This window comes from Callorhinchus milii, unplaced genomic scaffold, assembly GCF_018977255.1.
Source record: "Callorhinchus milii isolate IMCB2004 unplaced genomic scaffold, IMCB_Cmil_1.0 Scaffold3, whole genome shotgun sequence".
Lineage (NCBI taxonomy): Eukaryota > Metazoa > Chordata > Chondrichthyes > Chimaeriformes > Callorhinchidae > Callorhinchus > Callorhinchus milii.
Window position 1 is genome coordinate 74,429,885 of NW_024704744.1, and position 22,609 is coordinate 74,452,493.

Below are 22,609 nucleotides of genomic sequence, written 5' to 3' on the forward strand. Positions count from 1 at the left end.
TGCACTTCAAAGCAGTGTTTGAATGAAACTGGGATCAAGAAGATTACTGATGGTCATTTATTGAAATGAATCTTCAATAAGTTTCCACAGTAGCTTTGTCTTCCAAGTCTATTCATGGAAAATTTGTCTCTCTCTTTGCTAGCTTAAAATAGATTAGTATTTGCAGGTTTTCATAGTACAATTTACCAGGCATCTCCTGATCGAGGCTTAGAAGCTAGATCAGGAATCATGACAATTCTTCACTTAGCCTCAGCTTCCAGCAATATTATTATTATTAATGAATTGTTCTTACAATAAAGACCAAATACAATTAAACAGTCTAGCTTTTACATTGTTTGTTCTGCTTATTTTCAGCTTCATTATTTTCTTTAAATTGTTTTCTTAATGTGACTTGATTGTTTTGTTCTACTTAATTCCTTCAAATCTCTTTTTCCATTTTCTATTCTTGGAATTCTATGAGACTCATTACCGATCTATAATGGGAGACAGACGAAGGCAGTGCATTGGGGGAGAGGGGGAGGATAATAGGGACAGGAATCTATTTTGCAAGATTAAACTGGAAGCAAAAGCTACTTCTTTCCATGGTTCATGTCATCTGAATTTTAGGCAACAAACGTAACCCAACAAATGTAAATGGGAACAAAATAATCCTACCCTTTGTGTAACACACGTAATATGTAGCTTTCTATAGCAGATACTTGTTTGGAATGTAACCAGCACTGATCCGTAGTGGACAGCACCTGAATTCTCATCAACAACAATGCACTGCACAGGGGCACTAAAACACAGTCGTCCTACTAACTGGAACACTTCAGCACTGTTCGTTGGGTTGGGTATCAGTCTGGTTGCTGATCTTCCTCTTTCAAGTTAGGGAGAGGGGCTATTTTAGCCCAATTGTACTGCACAGCTCATCGTTCATGAGCTCCGCGTTAAGCTATAAGTAAGCCAGCTTGCACTGTGACATTACAACCACCCCCAGGAATCGGTACATCTTAGGCTCTTCAGCCCTGAAAACAAATATCTCAGAGGGGACCACTGGAGAGGTAGGTAGTAAGATGCTTAATGTGATGAAGTAAAATGGGAACAATAATTTCAGATACTCAAACCAGCAGGACGAGAGGTTATAGGTTCAAGGTTGCAGAGGGCAAGTTCAAGACAGGAAGGGTGGCTGATGCCAGGACAACAGTTTGATGGTGTAATGGAAAGACAGTGGGGAGAGGATCCTAGAAGGACTGGAGTCACTGGGCTGAAGGGCTTTCTTCATTTGAACCTTGCGATCTTTGCCACAAATAATTATTGGAGATTTTATGAAATTTGCATTGTATTCTCAAACCACCATAAAAGTCATCAGAGTGTTAAGATTCACAGGACTCGTTTCTCACAATTTTATTCATTCATCTACATTCCAGAAAGCAGGGTTCAGCTGCTCTTTGACGTAAGCCTCTTCTTCTTCGCTGATGCCTGATATAGTGAGCAGAGATCAATGCGGTTTATGAAATCCATAAAATTAAGAGGGATCCGTATTCCAGTGTAGCACTCCCAAAAGAAAGTCTCTTAAAATCTGCAGTTTCCTTCAAAAATAAAGAAAGAATAGGGTTATTCAGTGCTCTACTTTATAGCGCTCCAGATTCAATCTTTACTCAAATAAAATGTACGCTATTTCAGGGTAAAGAAACAACAACTCGCAATTAGCGGTTAAGAACATTTATTCATATTTAATATATAAGAGAGCAACTTGTGCTATTCCTTAAAGTGTTTCTTACCTTATTTAAGGAACATTTTAAGGAACACTAAAAGGTGGTGCCATTCTCCAGGTTAGTGGTTTGCTTCTTAGAGGCCCAGCACTGCCCTTTTCTCACCCTGAGTTGACAATCATTTTATTATATAACATTTAGGCCCAACATCATGCTTTGGCTGTTTCCCACTTAAAAAAAATAGGGTTGCAGTTGGAGCCTTCCAAAAGCTCACCACTGAATTCATAGTCTTAACCATAGAGCAGTGGCTGGTGGCAACATCTATGTTTCCCCTCCTCAACCCCCTCAGGTCCAATCCGAGCCCTGGGACACACTCCTGATGTGAAAGTTGCTATATAACTGTAAATTGTAATCTATAGTCAGTCAGCAGTTCCCCAGCTTCCACCAAGGGTTTCAGTATTCAGTAATAACCAGGGCTTCAGCTCCTGTGTCCTTTGTCACAAGGCTATGTGAGTGCTGCATCAGAGTTCTCTCTCTGTGGCGCAGGTGTTTGGAGAATGGAGTGCACTGCCTCTGGCTTTCAGCAAAGCATCAAGCCTGCTTCCTTTTGTCATGTCTGACTGTGTAGCACCTTCATTCCTTACATGGAGCGACCCTTTCAAATCTCACGGTGATCACCAGCGAGGTCACACGACCAACAAACAGCGGGAAATGTCTGTCAAAAGCCCCAGGAGAATTCCAAATACTCCTACTTGCCTCATCCATCTCCACCTCCCCCTCTCTCTACACATGAGGTCCACCTTTTATCATGGAATCACTGTAGACTAACAGCACAGAAAGAGTTCGTTTATCACGCTGTGTCTGTTCCTGTGCTAGTTCCTCCACTAATTCTAATTTGCCTGTTCTTTTCCCAAACCCTTTAATATTATTTTTCCCTGCAACGTATTTATCCAAATTCTGCTTTCAACACTTCATGGATTTATCTTTCACAGCCATTTGGTGGGAGGCACTGCATTTTCAAACAACCCTCTCTGTTCAAAAACATTTCATCTAAAGCTTTCCCTTTTATCTTATTTGTTATGTTTCCCTTACTTCCTATAAAGCGACACAGATTAAACGGCTGCTATTAGACTGTCAGCAGGTTGTCAGCCTGGCTCAGTTGGTAGTACTCTCGTCTCTGAGTCAGAAGGTTATGGGTTCAAGCCACATGTTGGGACTTTGAACTCACATGGTCTTGGCTGACACTCCAGTATTGGTGCGTTGCATTGTTGGAGGTGCCATCCTTTAGATGAGATGTTAAACGAAGGTCCTATCTTTACTTGTTCAGGTGGATGTTTCTTGATTCATGAGATCAAAAACTTTTATAATTTTGAACGCCCTTGTTATTTTCCTCCTTAATCTCCAATCCAGTTGAAAACAATTCAACTTTTCAAGCCTTTCCAGATAACTTTAATTCAATGAGAAAACTATTGGACCTGCTCTGTCTTAGTACCCATTTCCCACTTGACGAAACAGACTTTCGTGCTGCAATCAGCATCTGCACATTGATCAACAATTGACACATCGTCTAACTTGCTCAACCAGAAGTCAAAGGAGTCCTGTAGCTCAGTGGTTACAGCACTCGCCTCGCAAGCGAGAGACCTGGGTTTGATTTCTGGCAGGGCGAAATGTTGAGTAAGTTTCCTTACTCCACACGTCCCTGTTTACCTAACAGTAAGTAGACACCCGGTTGTTAGTCAATTGGCGGATCACTTTTCCGGGGATAATAATTATTTCAAAAATAATAAAAAACTGGTCACTTCAATCCACGACTGTTTGTGGGACACTGCTGTGCACAATTGGCTGCTGCGTTTCTCCCACAAAATATACAGACAATTCACTTTACATTATATTCTGTGAAGCGCTTTGAGATGTCTCAAAGACGTGATAAGGCGCTATATCAAATGCAAGGATTATATTTTATATTATAACCAACATTCATACATTTGCAATACAAGGTGGAACTGACTATGAGGTTGGAGCATCTCAATCTGTGATGTGTCAATAGAAGCAAGGGAATTGTAACAGAGGGCTAAAGAACGACAGAGACTGGTGTGTCACAGTTATCAGTTCTCAATGGAGGGTGAACATCCAAAGTGAAACTCTTTGCCAAGAGTGACTTCCTAAAATAAGATCATGCTAACATTTACAACAACGTGCACCCTCTCATCTCAAAGTACAGATAGAAGTGAAGATAAACATTATAAAAACATTGGTAGGGTAGAAAAAACAGAGAATTGGGATCAGATTAGTTAGCTTTACAGAGAGTATAGTATGGGGGTAGGGAGAGGAGCTTGTCCCAATGTAGAACTGATGGACTGAATGATTCTTTTAGCCGTGCTATAATCTCTGTCACTCTCAGCTGTGACGTCCTCCTGACGTGAAAGGCGCCATAATTTGTTGTTGTTGTGAGAGGCAGATGGCTCAGGCTGACAAGGAAATACGTGGGACCGAGGAAAGGGAACTCAAAAGGCAGTGTCCTCATGAGAATATATAAAGCACTGTTATTCATCAGCACCATAAATATTCTATCATAGAAATTACAGCAGGGTTCAAAGCAAAAAAGCTTTTATCCAAATAAATAGCTTATTTTCATAGCAAAGTAATTTTGCGTTTGTAAAAGAAAGGCATGTTAGTGAGAAATGTGCAAAAGACTATATCGTTTCTCTCAACGGTACATTTATAGTGATGATGAGTCAGATGCACTCGGTAAAAATTTCATTTCAGCGATGCCAAGGTTATGTCAGGTAACCTGGCAGATGGCAGATTGAGTTTTTGTTTTCACTTATCCACTGAGAGAGATCATGTAACATGTGGGGGAGGGAATGCACATCGATTTACTGAAGAGTGATCTGTGCAGTAGCAAAAAGGAAATTGTATCAGATATGGAACATTAACCCACTGAGGACAGGACCCACTACACACACTTTAACGAATGTTGGAAAGTTAAAACGAAGAAGAATTTCCTTTCTAAATTCAACATCAAATTGGAAGTGCAGTATGGGGGCAAGAAGAGAAATAAATCATCTCAGCCCGAGTATAAAAGAGGTGGTTCAGTTTCCTTACACAACAACAAATTACATTTGCGTAGCCCCTTTCATGTCGGTAGCAAGGCGAATGGACCGTGGGATGGACTTCCAAAGGGTGAGGGCAGAGAAGCTGAAGGCTCAACCGCCGATGGTTGGGTGGGCCAGGCGAAGGACATGGAGCAGGCTGCAGCCTGCTGAGCGGAGGGAGTGGACAGGATCATACGGGGTTAACAGGTCACAGATTGGAAGGAGCAAGGCTGTAGAGGGCTTTGAAGATGAGGACGAGGATTTTGAACTGTATCTTCTGGGGATGGGGAGCAAGTGGAGCTGGGCGACGTTGGGGTGATAGGGTCATGGAGCTTGGTGCGGGAGAGGACACGAGCTGCGGAGTTCTGAATGATCTGCAGCTTTTAGAGGGAAGAATTGGGAAGGGTTATCCAATCATGTTGCCCTTGGTCAAATAGGTGACTGTCACATAAGGAAATCCATCACTGTGCTTAAGAGAAATCAAACCAAACAACTGAGCTCCACTTATGTATGGAATACCTGTTTATCTGGAATGGAGTGTGGACTCTCTCCCCAAACTTTGTCGCAAACTGCAAAGTTTTCTGAGTGGAAATAGTCCAAATTTTCAGGGTGAACGAGTAATTGTTCTGACTGTAGGGTCATTCTAGTCTGTGCTGCCCTCTGCCATGGATCAAATTAGGCAAATAAAAATGACGCATGAAATGAGATTATTATCCTGCCTTGTCCCTGTTGAACAGAGATGTCAACAGGATTTGACAGGGTGATCATCATTTAAAGTGGTTTTACAAAACTAAGACCCAGTAGGTAGTGGAGGCTTATCACTGTATATAAACTGTCAGGCGGATTTAGGATTTATTTAACCCTCTCCCAACTTTTGGTTCTCTATCTACGAAAATTCTGAAGGGAAATAAATAATAATAATCCTTGATTTGATATAGTGCTTTTCATGTTTTCTAGACATCTCAAAGCGCTTCACAGAATATACTGTAAAGTGAATAGACTGTATATTTGTGGGCGAAACGCAACAACAACAAAATTACATTTATAGAGCGCCTTCACATCGGGAGGACGTCCCAAAGCGCTGAACAGTCAGGTGTCAGGGCCCAAACATGGGGGGAGGGGGTGTGGTGTAGGGGTGAGGGAAGGCAGAGAGGTGGGAGGGAGATCAAAGGCACGATCGAAGAGAAAGGTCTTGAGACCGGCCTTGAAGGAGGCAAGGGAGGAAGCAAGGTGAGGGGACCGTGGGATGGAGTTCCAGAGTGTGGGGGCAGAGAGGATGTGAAAGCCCGACCACCGATGGGTTGGGCGGGAGACATGGAGCAGGCCGGAGCCTGATGAGCGGAAGGAGCGGGCAGGCTCGTAGAGAGTCAGCAGGTCAGAGAGGTAAGAGGGGGCAAGGCCATGGATGGCCTTAAAGGTGAGGATGACGATCTTGAACTAGATCCTCTGGGGGATGAGAAGCCAGTGGAGTTGGGCGAGGGTGGGAGTAATGGGGTCACGGAGCCTGGTGCGTGAGAGTACATGAGCTGCAGCAGCCAAATGCGCACAGCAGGGTCCCACAAACAGTCGTGGATTGAGTGACCAAATTATTATTGGTTTTTTTTTGAAGGACTATTATCCCCAGAAAAGCCATCTGCTAATCGACTAACAACTGGGTTCCTACTTACTGCTGGGTAAACAGAGGCGCGTGGAGTAAAGAAACTTGCCCAACATTTCGCCCTGCCGAGAATCGAACCCAGGTCTCTCACTTGTTGAGCTACAGGGCTCCAGATAGTGCAGCTCCCAGATCACTGCAACCACAATAACAATTTGCACTTATATAGCACTTTCCAGGTAGAACATCTAGACATGCTTTACATAGACAGAGTGGGAGACAGGGAAAGAGGTGGGAAATGGCTGAAGGCACAGTCAGAGTTTTTAGATGGGTTTTGGAAGCAGAGAGAGAGAGCGAGGCAAGGGGATTTAGGCAATATTACAGAGAGCAGGGGCAAAATGGCCCAGCATAGGTGGGACAGGGCGGGCAGGGGACATGAAGCAGGCCTGAGTAGGCAGAAACTCCAACCTCTTAATATCACAAGAGAAGTTTGGATGAGAATGTCCTTTCAGCCATTTAATCTCATTCTTCTGGAATATCCTACCATCTTCCCATCACAGCATCAAGCTCTTTCTTAGAGTGTAGGACTGCAAAAGACTATAGAGCAACTTGCATTTTTGAATGTCTCGGGATGCTTTACAGTGGAGGGGTCAGACGTGAAGGGGAGGTGAGGAAAGAGGCAATTTATTGTTCTGAGGTGCTTTTCCTGATGCAAGGTATCCTGTTGTTATATATTAGTCTTGTTTTTTTCAATGACCAGGTTTTCAATCCATTTTTTTATTTTAGCCAGTGTCACACAGCTGGAGTGCCCATCCTCAAACTCAGTCGAAAGGAAGAAGATAAAAAGTACTGTTGTTTGCAGATAATTGCATGCATGTGGCACAAATGTCATGCCCAGCTGTCAAACAGGATATCTATTCCTCCCGTAAAGATGATAGTAATTGCCTTGTGGCTTTGTTTGCTCCCTGTGCCGCCCCAATCAGCTTTATTTGCGTAACAGAAATAAAATTTCACAGTCAGCCATAACACGTCCAGACATTCTACGCACACTGTGAATTTTAATATAGTGGTTAGTATCACTGTCAATTTACATAAAATCTGTTTGTTGTTCAAACCCCAGGCTGGCCTCATGCTGAAAGCCCTCACACCTACAGGCTTTGTATTTCTGGGACAAATTGTGCTTAAAACACAGAACCTACCTCATCTGAGGAACATCTCTGAAACTAGCCAAGGCTTTCCCCGAAGTATAGCCACTCTACCTCGCAATATCACAAGAGAGATTCGGATAAAGAAGTCCCTTCGGCCCATTTAATCTCATCCTTCTAGAATATCCATCCCACCATCCTCCATCACATCAAGTTCCTAAATGAGTTGAGTGTCTTGGCTCAACCAATTCCTGGTAACTCACTCCAGTTTTTAATTACTCTCTGGTTACAGAAGCAATTTCTGGTGTCTGTCCTGAAATTGGCTTTCATAACCCTGAGTCCTGTTCTGCTTGCTTGGCATAATTAAAAGCATTGCTATTTTTCAGCTTTCTTCAGGATCTTTGAGTATAAACCACAAAATACACAGTCACTACATTTTACAGTATAATCTGTGAAGCCCTTTGGGAGATAAGGCACTATATCAAATGCAAGGATTATTATTATTAGAAGAAGTGAGTTGTTTACATTTTTTAATATTATTTCTCTTTGAGCAAATCTTTACTAACTATTCTACACCCACCTCTGCTTATCCTAAGTTACCAATATCCAATCAACTATGATAAATGAGGCAAAGTACATAACTGAGTATCTCCACTATTCCTTAACTCTTCACTACAAGCCTTCAGTAGCTCTATCTCTAACGCCTTTTACTATTAAAGGAAATATTGATTCAGATAGAGGTCAGAACCTGGATGAGTTTCAAAATGTAGTAGGATGGGACAACCAGGAGGGTGACAGAAGTCAGGTCACTGGACTCATTTATGAAAGTTTGACGCCTCCTCTTATTTTGGAGTACTTTTTTTGGCGCTAGACGTGGAGTCCTGTAGCTCAGTGGTTAGAGCACTCGCTTTGCAAGTGAGAGACCCGAGTTCAATTCCAGGCAGGGCGAAACCTTGGGCAAGTTTCCTTACTCCACACGCTAGTAATAATCCCTCCAAAAAAAAATCAATAATAAATTGGGAATTTTCAATCCATGACTGTTTGTGGGACACTGCTGTGCGCAATTGGCTGCCGTGTTCACCCACAAATATACAGTCAATTCACTTTACAGTATATTCTGTGAAGCGCTTTGGGACATCTAGAAGACGTGAAAAGCGCTATATCAAATGCAAGGATTATTATTATTTACTGTGCAGTTTGGCTGTCCGAGCACTTTCTCAAAGAGTACGTACCCGCTGTAGACCAGGTGATCTACGGCTCTCTTTCTGAAGAAACGTCCCCCTCTGCCCCACTACTAGCACTGGGGTCCTCTTTGCTGCGCAAAGCACTTTTCTCTTTGGTGGATTCCGACTGGGTTTTAGTTCTTGTTTTTTCTTTTCTTTGCTGCTGTTTTTCCAGTTTTGTGAGCTGAAAACACAGTAAGGGAGAAATTTGTTTTATTGAATAACATCACCACAGAATCTCAGTCAACTCTTCACATATGTGTTGAAGCTCTGAGCACTCAGGCACCTTTCACCAGTTTTGGCCCTTTTAGGGTCCTAGAGGTGGCTGGTGTTCTTCGTTCACCTCAAAGGCTGCAGGTCAGATCCATCATCTTTACGGTGAACATCATTCAACACTACAAGAGCAGGGACAGAGGAACATCCCACACCTGATCAGCCCCAAGAGCGTTGGGTAAATTTCCGCCATTCTGCCTCTGCTCTCTGGAACGCTATGGAAACTCTCCTCAACTTCTCCCTGTCCTTCCTCCCCATTTTTAAAGCCTATCTTAAAAGACTTACCTCTCTGACTGCGGTTTTGGTCATCTTTCTCCCCCACTCACCCTCTCTTCAGTTTGCCCCCCTGCGCCTTTGGCTTGGGTTCCCAGCCAGAGATGTAAAGTGTTTTGAAACAGCCTCCCAATATGAAAGGTGCCATAAATTGTATTGTATTACAACGAGCTTACTCCATCAACCAGCTCCCTCGTCAGAACTTGATTGGACTCATCATTCCTCAAACCTGCTGTTCTCTAGTCAGACTTTATTCCAACTATCTTTTCAACGCTCCAACAGAGTTGATATTCACTGCACTCGCTGGTATTGCATTCTGTCTGTCAAATCATGTTTGACTTAATGTGACATCTTCAGCGTACTGACGTGACCAGTGAGTTTCTTATCTTTGATTTCTTAACACTGGGTCTGTTTTGCAAGAGTTGCAAAAGGATTTGTAAATAGAATATTCTAGATCTGTCATAGTTGACGCTCTGGAGCTCCAACACTCATCGACTCAGTATCGATTTCCGTGAAATTAATGTCCAACCTTAACATCAATTTCCTGAATGTAGGTTGGCAGAGGAACATGCAGGAGCTGAAAAGACCACAGTGGACCATATGGCCAGTCTTGAAGTAAGTGTAAGTCAGGCGGTGGGCGGTTGAAACGTTTAATATAACACGTTATCACGTCATCAAAATGTCTCAAAGAGCTTTACAGATTTACTGTAAAGTGTAGTGACGAGTATGTGTAAGTGAATTCCAATTTGTGATCCAAATTATGCACAGCAAAGACCCATAAACAGCTGTCAAGCAAATGAGCAATTTTATCTTGGGCAATACGGGCCAGGACACTGGGAGATACTCCCTTCTCTTTTTCATTTGTGCCCTGGAATCCTTAACATCCACCTGGACAGGCAGATGGAACTTCTGTTTGAACAACTCATCCGAAGGATGGAACCTATGATCATGAAGCATTTCCGTCAGACGAGTTGATGAACTCAAGGTCCCAACCTTCTGACTTGGAGGCCAGATGCTACCAGCTGATCCAGGCTGACACCAGGAACAAGCCTAGAAATGAAGTGAATATTATGAAGGCAAATGTGCCAGTTGCGTTGTGAAAACAGAGTTCACTGAGCCAGAGAAGCTCAAACATATATTGGACCTTTGATTCATGCACCAGAGGCTTGAGATTCCATCTAAGACTATATTGTCTTAAATTTTCCATTAGTTGAAAATGTTTGAATTCGCACACACTTTAGTAGCCTTTTTTAAGAATTGTGGAAAATTGGCCCCAAAAAATTCCGACTCAATTTACAAGTTCTCCGCAATTCTGCACAAATTTAAATTTTAAGACAAAATAGTATTCGCGTGACGACTTGGTGGGCTTTCAGATCACTGCCACCTAGTTGAGGATCTGTGCCTTGTGACGTACTCCCGACATGAAAGGCGCTACACAAATGTAATTTTGTATTGTATCTGCACTGTACTGTAATCTATCTTTCAGATCTGTCATTGAACTGAGGTTCTGTCTGCCTATTTTTATGGTGAATGTTGAAGATCCCAAACAAATATTCAAAATGAGAAGAGTGTTTCTCCTCCTGCCCTAGTCAATAAGTTTGCATATTAGTTAGTCACCCATCTCCCTCATGGCTGTTTCGTTGGCTCAAAATGGTTTGCTGCGCTGACAAAGTTTACATTTTGTACCTGTGCTTTGCTCTGTCTACGCACAAAAACAGTCACTAAATTTGACGAAAAGTACTTGTGAAGCTTTTTGTGATGTTTCGATCTGGTGAAGCACTATCAAATGCAAGTTCTTTCTTTCAAGTTTGAGTTGTGGATGCAAAATTATCCACATGGTAGAAAGCACCATAGACCATGAGCTCAAGGCAGTAACTCATTCCGAGTTCAGAGATGTTCATCAATTGGTCCTGCATTGCTTTCGCGATCTGTATTCTTTGAGGGAATCACTGCCTTTCACTCCTCATCCACCTTCAGTGAACACCAGTCAACCAATGATTAATATTCACTGCACAACACCACAAGCTAACTTTGAAGATATTAGCCCGGGCTTATATAACCATGATAAACATGCAGCCTCTGACTAATGCATCTGTTCCATGGATCTGTTGGTTACAACAAATGAAGAGTTTAAACAGCACTGAAAAACTTTCAAACATGGACCCTGAACAGAATTACATTATTTTACCAACTGTGTTTGCGACAAAAAAATGCAGTCACTACACTGTACAGGATATTTTGTGAAGTGCTTTGAGACATCTTCCTGCTGTTAAAGGCTCTGTATCAAATGTAAGCACTATTCATATTATTATTTGTGAATTAATCAATAGATTTTTCATATTTATATAAGCGCTCTTGAATGCTACCCGGCATGAGGGGTACTATATAAATACAAGTTGATATTATATATACAGTGTGCAAACATATTGCACAAATATTATATATATATTTATTTATATATATATACAAAAACGCTTCACTTTTTCCAGTCTAAATTACTTGATGGATGATAGGCTTGGTTTTACTATAGTTTACAGATGGGCTTCTCAAACTCTGGAGCAGCACACACTGAGCCCCAGAGGAATCAAGTCTATCATGTTAAAATACAACAGTGCAGATGCAGGAAGTTAGGTTGCTCGTCTCAAAGAAATACATAAGAACATAAGAAATGCTAGATGAAATAAAGTCCAAGGTCTATCTAGTTCACCTTCCACCTTCTTGGTGGTCACATGCACATATGCCGCGAACTACCTCTGTACTACATCCCATAATATGTTTTTTCCTAAAAGAAACCATCTCAGCTGTCTTTGAAGGAATCAACACTTTCCGCTTCAACAGTCTCCCTCGGGAGCCTGTTCCATAGGTTCACTAATTCGCTCACTAAAATAATGTTCCTGTAGATTCCTTCTGAATTTCCCCCTTCAATCGCAGGCTGTGTCCTCTGGTTTCACTATTCTGGAAAAGTTAAAACAGCCTGTCATGATCTATATTGTCTAGCTCCTTTAGAATGTTAAAGACACAATTATAACACCTCTCAATCTTCTCTTTTCCAGCGTGAACATGCCCAATTTACCTATTTGCTGCTGATTGTCCACTCCCTCCAATCCCTCAATCATTCTGGTTGCCCTCCTCTGTATCCTCTTGATATCTCCAATATCCTTTTTGTACTGCGGCGACCAGAACTGTACACAGTACTCTTAAGTGCGGTCTCACCAATGATTTATACAGTAGCAGGATTACACCACTATTTTGGCTTGCTGTTGATCTTTTGATACATCCCAACATCTGGTTTGCTTTTTTCACTGCCACAGAGCATTGTTGTGGAGAGCTTCAATTTATTGTCAATCAGAACCCCCAGATTCTTTTCATTTTCCATACATATTATTATTATTATATTATTTTCCTTCCATTCAAATAATAGTCCCTTCCTGGATTTTTTGTCCCCATGTGAAGTACTTTACATTTCTCCACATTGAATTTCATCTGCCAAATGGATCTCATAAGTTGTAATGCAAAATTAGAACACTGTTTTAGAATATATTTATTTATTTGTTACAGAATCAATATCAGGCATAAGAGTTAAATTATGCTGACTTTCATTAAATACTGCAGTCAGGAGCTGACTAGCAGTTTTGTACTGAAGATTTGCATGCAACATAGTACCAATTCAGTCAGTACACCGTCAAGCAATCCACCCACCTTATATTCGGTATAAAGCGTCGTCAGTGAAAGGGCTTAATACAATACATTCTAAAGGGCAGTGACTATGTAGTTTGTTGTCGAACGCTTTCCAGTAGGTTCCCTTTGACACATTTGTCTCACCCATCGAATAAACTTGAATCCTTTTAATTTTCAAGAATTTGACTTCCTTTTTGAAACCTTTTACGGTTCCTCAGCCAGGTTCCTGAAAATACTGGAGGAAATCACAAGGCGATCTGAGGAATTGCAAAGGAATGAGGATTAATTAATAAGGAATTAATTCCCCAGATAAAATTGGTCACTCACTTCATGGCTGTTTGTGGAAGATTGCTGTATACAAATTGGCTGTCATGTTTGCCTAAAGAATACATGCTCACTGTACTTTACAGTAAATCCTGTAGAGCACTTTGAGACTTCCTAACATTAAAAGTGCTGTATCAAATGAAAGTGTTATTATCAGTTCACAATCCGTAAACCAAGAAGTTGATCAGGGCTCAGGCCATTTCTTGTAATCTGCAATGTCAGAACATGCAGATTTTATAATGATCTGCAGACTAATATATGTGAGTGACATGCTGATGCACTATCAGACCTGCTGTGTCTCAGCCTGGCTTGAGATGTTAACCTGAGATCTGCAACAGATTTCTTATTTTGCTTAGCAAATCTGAGAGGGACCCCACTTGGTAACTGGTAATATCTCACATACATCAATCTAACTGGAGGAAACCCTGCACCACAGAATAGACTCTAGGTAGAGTGGCGTTCCTGTGAATCTGTCGTGGGATTTTATATTTCTTAAATACAAAATCCATTAACAGTGCAAAATTGCTTCAAATTAACGCCAAGACTTGAGGACATTCAGAAGCAGATCGATGACTTGAGTGGCAGTACTTGGCAAACGAAAGCGACAATGCCAACTCAACAATATGTTTTTGTGGTGGTCCCAGATGTGAGGGAACTCCCCTTCTGTTCCAAATTAGTCCAAGTGCATAAATACAACTTGGACCGCATCTATGGTCACATCTCCCTCCTCCTTCTCCCTTGCTTGTGCTCAGACACTATCCTGAAGATGAGTCATTTGCATAGGTTGAATATCTTCTTTCTAGCTGTTTCTATCATTGTATAAATGTAGGTTGTTACTACTGCATTTCATGTAGGACAATATCTCAGAGCAATGCTGAGTTACCTTAGTTACACGCTCTTAACACAACACAGGGTTAGGGCGAAACTTTGGGCAAGTTTCCTTACTCCACATAATTCCTTACTCCTGATAATAATGCCTCAAGAAAAAAAATTAGTCATTCAATCCACAGCTGTTGGTGGGACACTGCTATGCGCAATTGGCAGCCGTGTTTCGCCCACAAATATACAGTCACTTCACTTTACAGTATATATACAGACGTCTCAAAGATGTGAAAGCTCTATATCAAATGCAAGGATTATTATTAGTATTATTAACTCAGATATGTTGGAGAGCACCAAGCAGACGCATTACCATAATCCATCCACTCAAACCAACCCAGCTTGTGGTAAAAGACTGATTCCATGTCAGTTTACCACCACAATCATCTCAATATGCTTTCTTGATCGATTTTGGTCACCAAGTTGAGTTCAAGCTGAAATATTTCTGAGGTCGTTGATGGAAAATGTCTCTCCTGTCATGAATTAATCCAATTGCATAAATACCCCAATTACACAATCTAATGTCTCAATACTAGGCTGCATCAAGAGCCCTGATGAAATGACCCAAATCTGGCCTCTCAAACCACCCAATTTTTTGTGTACAAAATATACAATCAATTCACTTTATAGTACATTCTGTGAAGCGCTTTGAGACATCTCGAAGATGTGATAAGGTGCAAGATCAAATGCAAGGATTATTAAAACGTGAAGTAGGCACCGGTGCAGTCAATACCAATACTGCCATCGTCTCAATATGTGCACCGCTTGCACCTGATCAAATTCCAGTTCAAACTATACTTGATCGTAGTCAAACGGCTGAGAAACAATCAGGCAGTTAAAACTGAAACGTTACCAATGTGCCAAAGGGGAAAGTCGTGCAGGTGATTAAAGCAAAGGGTGGGCACCTTGCTGGACAGAACCAAACACTTCCTCAATTCTACTGAGCGTTGCTTCGTTTTAATCAGATCCATGTTCCATTACCTCAGGCGTTAGTCTCAGCTGTTAGCATTACACACAATATCATTTGCATTGCAATTAGCTATATGTAAATGTTTTCAAGCGTATGTAAATATTCTTGGAATATAATGAGTTGGTTTTGCATAAGTTGAGCATTGTCAGCCTTTTGAAGTTGCTCTGTCGTGCAGTTGTACTGCTGTCCTTGAGCTCCAGCCCAGTCACAGGCCACTTGAATGAAACAACATTCAATTGGTTGGATCACCACAGATGATGCTGCCACTTGGCTTGATGCCAAGAGCAGGTTTGCTCAGCCAGTTTGGGGTTTCTGTATGTCCCTTGACCTCTCTGCTCCACTGCTTTCAACCAATAGGTCCTGAAGCTCTGGAAATCCCTGCCTACATCCCTCCACTTTGCCCTCTCCTTGCCCATCTTCAGATCAAACCTCTTTGACCGGGACCACAGTCACCTCCTCTTTTTCTCCGGGTCAGCATTCTTAAGTGCTCCGAGATGCTACCCCAAGTGCTGGGGGCTCTGGAAATGAAAGTTGTTGTTGTTGTTGTATGGTTTGCGAGGAAGAAGTGGTGTCCGTCCAGCATGATGGGCTCACGTGGCTGATGAAGGCACGGATGTGGCGATCAGAACATTAGTTGGCATTCACCCACAGGCAGGTATCAAGCAACACCAAAAAAAGTGTCAGGAGTGTTGTCCTTGCCGGACGCAAAGAACCCCCATTCACTGCAATTCAGCTTCATACAAGTTGGAACCAACATTGGTGTTGAGTTCCAGCGGGTTGGGCTCAGACACGTCAGTGAATCTGCAGCATTCACTAGTTACATTACCTTCTGCAACTCCCTCAAATTAGATCCCAACGAGGCTTCTAGTTTTTTCTTTTCCATTTCCTCTACCCCTCCACCTGAATCTGAATCTGGCAACTCATCCCGGTGATGGTTTTGACACTAAGCTTTTGACCATTGAAAACTATTTAGAATTAGATTTGGCTTGGACACCCCCACAACATGCACCTTCCAGCAGGGAAGAGTGTGCAGCAATCAGAAAGAGCTTCAGGAAATGGTCTGGCCTCAGTTTGGTTTTGATGGTCTGAATGACCTTCTTTCATTTCTAACTCAGTATAGTTTGCCTATAACAATATTTCATTATGCAACTGCTCAAATTTAGGTTATGCAAAATACAGCTGGATAAACATTTACACAGCAAACATAACCAACCCTCAATGAATGCAACTGGAGAGAATTAACGGAATAAATTTATAGTCTGAATGTGTTTGTCTAAAACATATCAAAAGAAAAAAAACACTTAAAGTTTGAGATAATGGGAAGCAAGCCGAAGGAAGAATTGATGAAATGCAACTTGAGAAAATTAAAACACATTCATGTCAAATACAGAACAAAGAGCCTGTAAAGAAGATGGGAGAGATGCAACCAGCAATAAGGGCTTCCAGGATGCAATGCTTTTAAAAAGTGTAATTAAGAAATTCAGTTTGTGCAGACAAAGATTAATTGCTTTTCGACGCAAGGCACTGATTTTCATTGATCTGTGAGTTGCACTCATTGCTCCTTATTGGGCTGAACAATGGATAAATCGGTACTGAGAGTTATAGTATGAAATCCATAGTCATTTTGTTGGAACTGGAGTGAGAGCTGTTGATTCATCCACTCATGTAGCGATTGAATTGGCATCCTGAAGTTTTTCCACAATACACAGAACAAAACCGAAGGTGCCACTGATTCAGAGTTCAGCTCAAGCTGTATCACAAGTAATTTCAACCTGACAAAGCCACAGTCACAGTCAAGAAGATGACTTTAATTTTGAGATTACTGAGCAGCCTCAGAGGAACACGCTCCACTGTGTCCCTGAATGACAATGTTATTTTCTTCATGTTAATCAAGGGCATTGCACCACCTCTCCAGGAAGACTTCAGACTAGCATTCAGAGATAATTGGACATTATGTGCTATTCCTTTACTGCAAACATTGAAACTGCATGGATTTTTCTTCTGGTAACGTCACTTCGAAGAATACATTTAAGTATGAATGGGAAAAAAATGTATTTCATAACAATCTTTACATGTGATATCTGAAGATGTCTCAAAGCGCTTCACAGGATTTTACTGCAAAGTGCACTGATGGGTATTTTGAGGGTGTCTCCCTCAGACTCATCGAACCCGTGCACAATCTAGCATCAGGTTTGCTCCACAGCTTTTTCTCCCCCACATCCATTTCCTGACCAGGACTTTTCAAATGCCCTCCTCGCTGGCCTCCCCAGTTCCACCATACATAAAATACAATTAATTCACAACTCCGCCACCTGGATACTAACCCACGCAAAACTCAGGACCCCCATCACACCAGTCCTTGCCAGGCTGCAATTGCTCCCAATTTCCGAACGGATCGACTTCAAGATCCTCTCTCTCATTTTCAAATTCCTTCATGCCCTCACACCTCCCTACCTATCCGACTTGTTCACCCCCCCATTCCACCACCCGCTGCCTCCGCTCAGCCGGCTCCGGCCTCCTATTCATCCCTCGCCCCCTCCGCTCCACCATCAGCGGCTATGCTTTCAGTCACTACGCCCCGAAGCTCTGGAACTCTCTCCCCCAATCCCTCCACCTTGCCCTCTCCTCCCCACTTTCAAATCCCATCTAAAGACCTTCCTTTTATGATCGTACTTATAGGTCAGGGCTACTATTAAGCGCTACGGGACACTATCCAGCATGAAGAGCGCTATATAAATGCAAATTATTGTTCAATAGATTCCCTTTATCGCCTATTTTCCAGGCAGCCAGGACTTCAGATTAACATTTAAAACAGCATCTCTGACAATGTGGATATCCCCCCAGTACTGCAAGTCTGCTACCAACTGATCCAAACTGTACAAGTTCTAAAAGCTCTAGTAACTGTGATATGCCAGCCTTGGACTATGAAGTACAGCTTCAACAGGAACTGAAAACTTTCCAAGTATTTCCATTTGCGAATGTGCCTGAATGAGAATCAGAAACAAAAGCGTAGCAACACTGCTATTTCACAAGACTCAACAAATTTGATTGTAGGTTTCATTGGTCAGTCACTTGAACTGAACTGCACAATGTTAAAAAGTCAAGGGCATAAAATATTGTCAAGGCATTTGGCAACAATCATAATGGCAGGCGAGATTTTTTCAATGTTATGTTTAGCCAAGTGAGATCTCCAGCTGTACAAATAGGTCAGCAGTGGATAGATCTGTCAGCATAAAGCCTGCTCCCATTACCAGTCTCTCAGATCCCAGGTTCCGGAACAAGCATCATTAACAATCACAGCGCCTGTCAGAAAGGATTACTTCAGAGCCAGCATGATTATCAGTGTTGGGATTCATATTGACTAAGCCCAGACTTGTCCTGGTGTTATTGAAGGCAAAGTAGAGATCCATTTCAAGACCACAGGAGCCCAAGACAGAGGAGTTTATAACTCCAAAAATGCCAACCTTAATTCTTTGCTTCACAAATGTATTTGGACATTTGTCTTGTTACCTTGTACTTTAACATTCACACACAAGAACTGCGGACAGACTAGCTGGGTCAAATGACCTATTTCTTTGCCGTATCATTCGAGATAAAGAAATATTTGAGCACTCCAGGCTGCTTGTTCTTCATGTCCCGGGATCCGTTACTGTGAAGTGCTCTGAGACGCCGTCGGGCGTGGAGGGTGCTATATACATCCAAGTTGTTGTTATCAGATATAAGTGTTGATTTCTGCTGCCTGTCTGAGGGACATCATTTGTCTCTATCATCATGGTCGAGGCCGATTCGATAACTACTTTTAAAAACGCGGTGGACGGGTAATTGAAGAAGACGGGTTTGCAGCGTTATGGGGAAAGGGCTGGAGAGTGAGATTGACATTAATTGCTCTATTCAAAGAGCCGGCACAAACTCGATGGGCCGAATGGCCTCGTTTTGTGCTGTACGATACTATGATTCTATCAATGAGCATACTTTGGTTTCTAAAGAAAAATAATTAGTTACAAAAACTAAACTCTGCATCCTAGTGAACTCAGCATCCAGGCTAGGCTGGTGCTATACAATATATATATGCTGGTAATAACCTAATCCATACACCAGATAATAATAATCCTTGCATTTGACAAAGTGCTTTTCACATCTTCTAGACGTCTCAAAGAGCTTCGCAGAATATACTGTAAAGTGAATTGACTGTATATTTGTGGGCGAAATGGAGCAGCCGATTGCGCACAGCAGTGTCCCACAAATAGTCATGGATTGAAGTGATCAATTTTATCATTGTTTTGTTTTCTTGAGGAATTATTATCAGACATGTGGAATAAGGAAACTTGCCTGAGGCTTCGCCCTGCCGAGAATTGAACCCAGGTCTCTTGCTTTCAAGGCGAGTGGTCTAACCACTGAGCTACAGGACTCCACAAATGATGCTCCTCTTGGAGTTTATAACTCAGCCAACTGTTCACAGCTTTATTGTAATGATTTCCCTTACCACAGACGTCACCTAACACTTTCCTAGCTTTCCCAATGCCCCATTCCCATTGGCATACTGAAACCTTGTGCCTACAGGCTACTCTGATCAGAAGATTCAGAGACATAGAACAATTTTTGGAAAAAGGCTAATGTTTCTTGACTGCTGACGTTTTTACATTATTTACATTATTCACAGAGGTTTGGATGATGGTTACCCCAGTATTTGATTAAATGTTAGGGAAATTGAACATTTGATCTCATCCAGCTATTAAGGGAAGCCACTTTGGGTAACCGATAAAAGAGCAGCATCTCTCTCATTCAATGCTGAAGGTTATAATAATCCTTGAATTTGGAGTTCCTATTACAGTTCCTAGATGGGTTTCCTATACAGTTCCTCCATAGGGGCAAGAAGAAGTAGAACCGATTTACTCTTAATGCTGTGCCATTCAGTGTGTGTTGCAGTGAAGTAAGTAATTATATTTGGTGTTAGTGTGAATAATGTAAATAATGTAAAAACGTCAGCAGTCAAGAAACATCTGTCGGTTATGTCCTCACCAGTACCAAACTCTGCACACCCATCACCCTAATCCTTGCCAGGCTCCACTGTCTCCCTGTCTTCAAAAGAATCGATTTTAAAATCCTCCTCCTCGCATCCTTTCATGCTTCAGCACCTGCTTACCTCTCTATGGTAATATGCAGGCAGAGCATGTCTTCCAGCGATCTCATCACAACTAATTTGTCAATATAGCCCAGCATGCTGTTTACCATGTTTATTACTACCTTACACCGCCTGCACACTGTGAGCAATGAGTCACGTAACCCTTAGGGTTACCTTTAGTAACCCCGCCAGCTTCTGCCTTGGCAAGTTCTATTCCATCCATAGAGTCCACATGCTTCCAATTACACTTTCTGATTGAATCACTGTAGCAAAGTAGAAAAAGGGTACCAGAGGGCGTGTTGCCCAAATTCAAACATTCTTTAACAGATTTATAAAGTTTTACGTATTTCCATTTGTGTGAAATGTGCTGTATTTCACATTTTTCCAACTCTGCATAATTGACATCTCCATATAGTAAAAATCTACCAGTTACTTAAACCTGCAGCATGTTTACTGTACATATACAATAGCTTGTTACACTAGAGTTCACTGCAGAAGAAAGTGTAACCATGTCCCGGTCAACAATCCTCGATTCACTTTGTGGCTGTTTGTGGGACATGTCTGTGCACAATTGGCTGCCGTGTTCGCCTGAAGAAGACAGGCACTCCACTTTACAATGAAACCTGTGAGGCCCTCAGCAAAGTGCAACCAATGTGAAAGGCGCTATCCCAAATGCAAGGCTTATTATTATTATAATAATACATACAGCCTTGTTCTAGCTCAATGAATCCAAGATAATCCTTATGTAAGATTAAAAACTCAAATCTTACAAATCAACACTACTTCTTCACTACTATCATCCTATCACTGTGATCTAATAACGTAGAAATAATTGAAGTACCTGGTCAGCCAAGGGTTATGGCCGCTGGAGATCAGAGCGGTCACAATGTTAACTCAATTTAGGAGCATATTTCCAAATCTTAGCATTGTATGAAGGGACCTCACTGAACTTTGACTTCATCATAAATAAGGGATTTAGGACTACTTACTTGGAATATTTCCAGCCGTAATTTCGCTGTGCAATCACCCAAATACTGGAGCAATAGTTGCTTTGGAAAAAAAATCTAACTACGCCTGGCAATTACTTTCAAATCTCTTTACGTCTGATCAGTACACAAAATGAAATTTCAGTAAACCTCGATGACAAGTAAAGATGTGTTCCTCACAATACAGCGACGACTATCGAAAGCTATGTGCAAAATTTTGAGGCATATATACATGCTCCAGAAACTCAAAGCTTTAAAAAGTAAAACCAGTTCTCGGCATGATACCTGCTTACTGGGACCAGCTACAAAAGGACAACCTGGTAGATGGCCGAATGCCAGCTGTGGAAACATCATGTAATAATGCAGCACACAACTGTGTTATAATGTTACTGCACACCATTGGAACATAACCGCAAGTACTGACAACTGCGTAAACTCTCAGGCTTTGCTCTTGTGATTTACGAGGTTGTCAGAATTCTTTGATCAAGTCTGCATGCACTTGTAACACATTGAATCCAATAGTTGGCTGGTATTTTTACACACTGGGTTTATGTTTGATTTCCTCGCTCCCCCGCTCCCCCCAGCCGCCCCCTCACCACCATAGGTTCTAAAGTGATGTTTTCATTAATTTCATCAGGTGCAAATTCCACATCTCGGCAGTCACTGTCTTGCTCCCTGCAGCTCAGAGAGTGAAAGGTCAGCCTGCATTCAGGCTATGACAGGATTCCTGGGAGCCACAGGTCTGGCTGGCACAGATATTCCCCCACCCACAGGAGAGAGATACGAGGTTTGTTGACAAACTCGTCCCTTAAGATGAAATCAGCAGAAGTGAATACAGAAGCATGTCTCACTCTGTCAGTGGGCTCTGTGCAGGCACTGTGCTGTAGATGGGGCTTTGTGTAAAAGCCTTCCATAGCCTAGTGCCCCCTCTGGGGTTAGGAAACGGGTTAGAGGGAGCTGAATTTCCAACAGCCAGACCCATGGCTCCCAGGGTCACAGTGTCTGCACCGACAGCACAGTGTCTGCCCCCACAGACAGCACATTGTCTGCCCCCACCCACAGCACAGTGTCTGCCCCAACACCCCCCACCCCCACAGCACAGTGTCTGCCCCAACACCCCCCACCCCCACAGCACAGTGTCTGTCCCCACCCACAGCACAGCACAGGTCTGCACCACATCCGCAGTGGAGCCCATTGATGAAGCTCGAAGTGGAAGCTAATACTTTGGATGGGCTTCATATTAGGTGGTACAATCAAAAAGGAACTACACTGCCATCAGAAATGAGGACAGAAACAAAAGAGGAAGTCATGTTTTCTCTTTGCTATCAACAAACGTCAGTCAACGCTGAATTT

General features: G+C 42.2%; 1 protein-coding gene across 1 annotated transcript in view; it reads right to left on the bottom strand.

The window, feature by feature from the left end:
• Nucleotides 1–403: 403 nt before the first annotated feature.
• dtd1 (D-aminoacyl-tRNA deacylase 1) overlaps nucleotides 404–22,609 on the bottom strand; it is an 89,336-nt gene continuing 67,130 nt past the window's right edge. The window contains exons 5-6 of the mRNA XM_042333053.1: nucleotides 8,761–8,935; nucleotides 404–1,571 (exon numbers count right to left, since the gene is read on the bottom strand). Of these exons, the coding sequence (XP_042188987.1) occupies nucleotides 8,780–8,935 (156 nt within the window). The 3' untranslated portion in view covers nucleotides 404–1,571; nucleotides 8,761–8,779. The remainder of the gene's footprint in view (nucleotides 1,572–8,760; nucleotides 8,936–22,609) is intronic.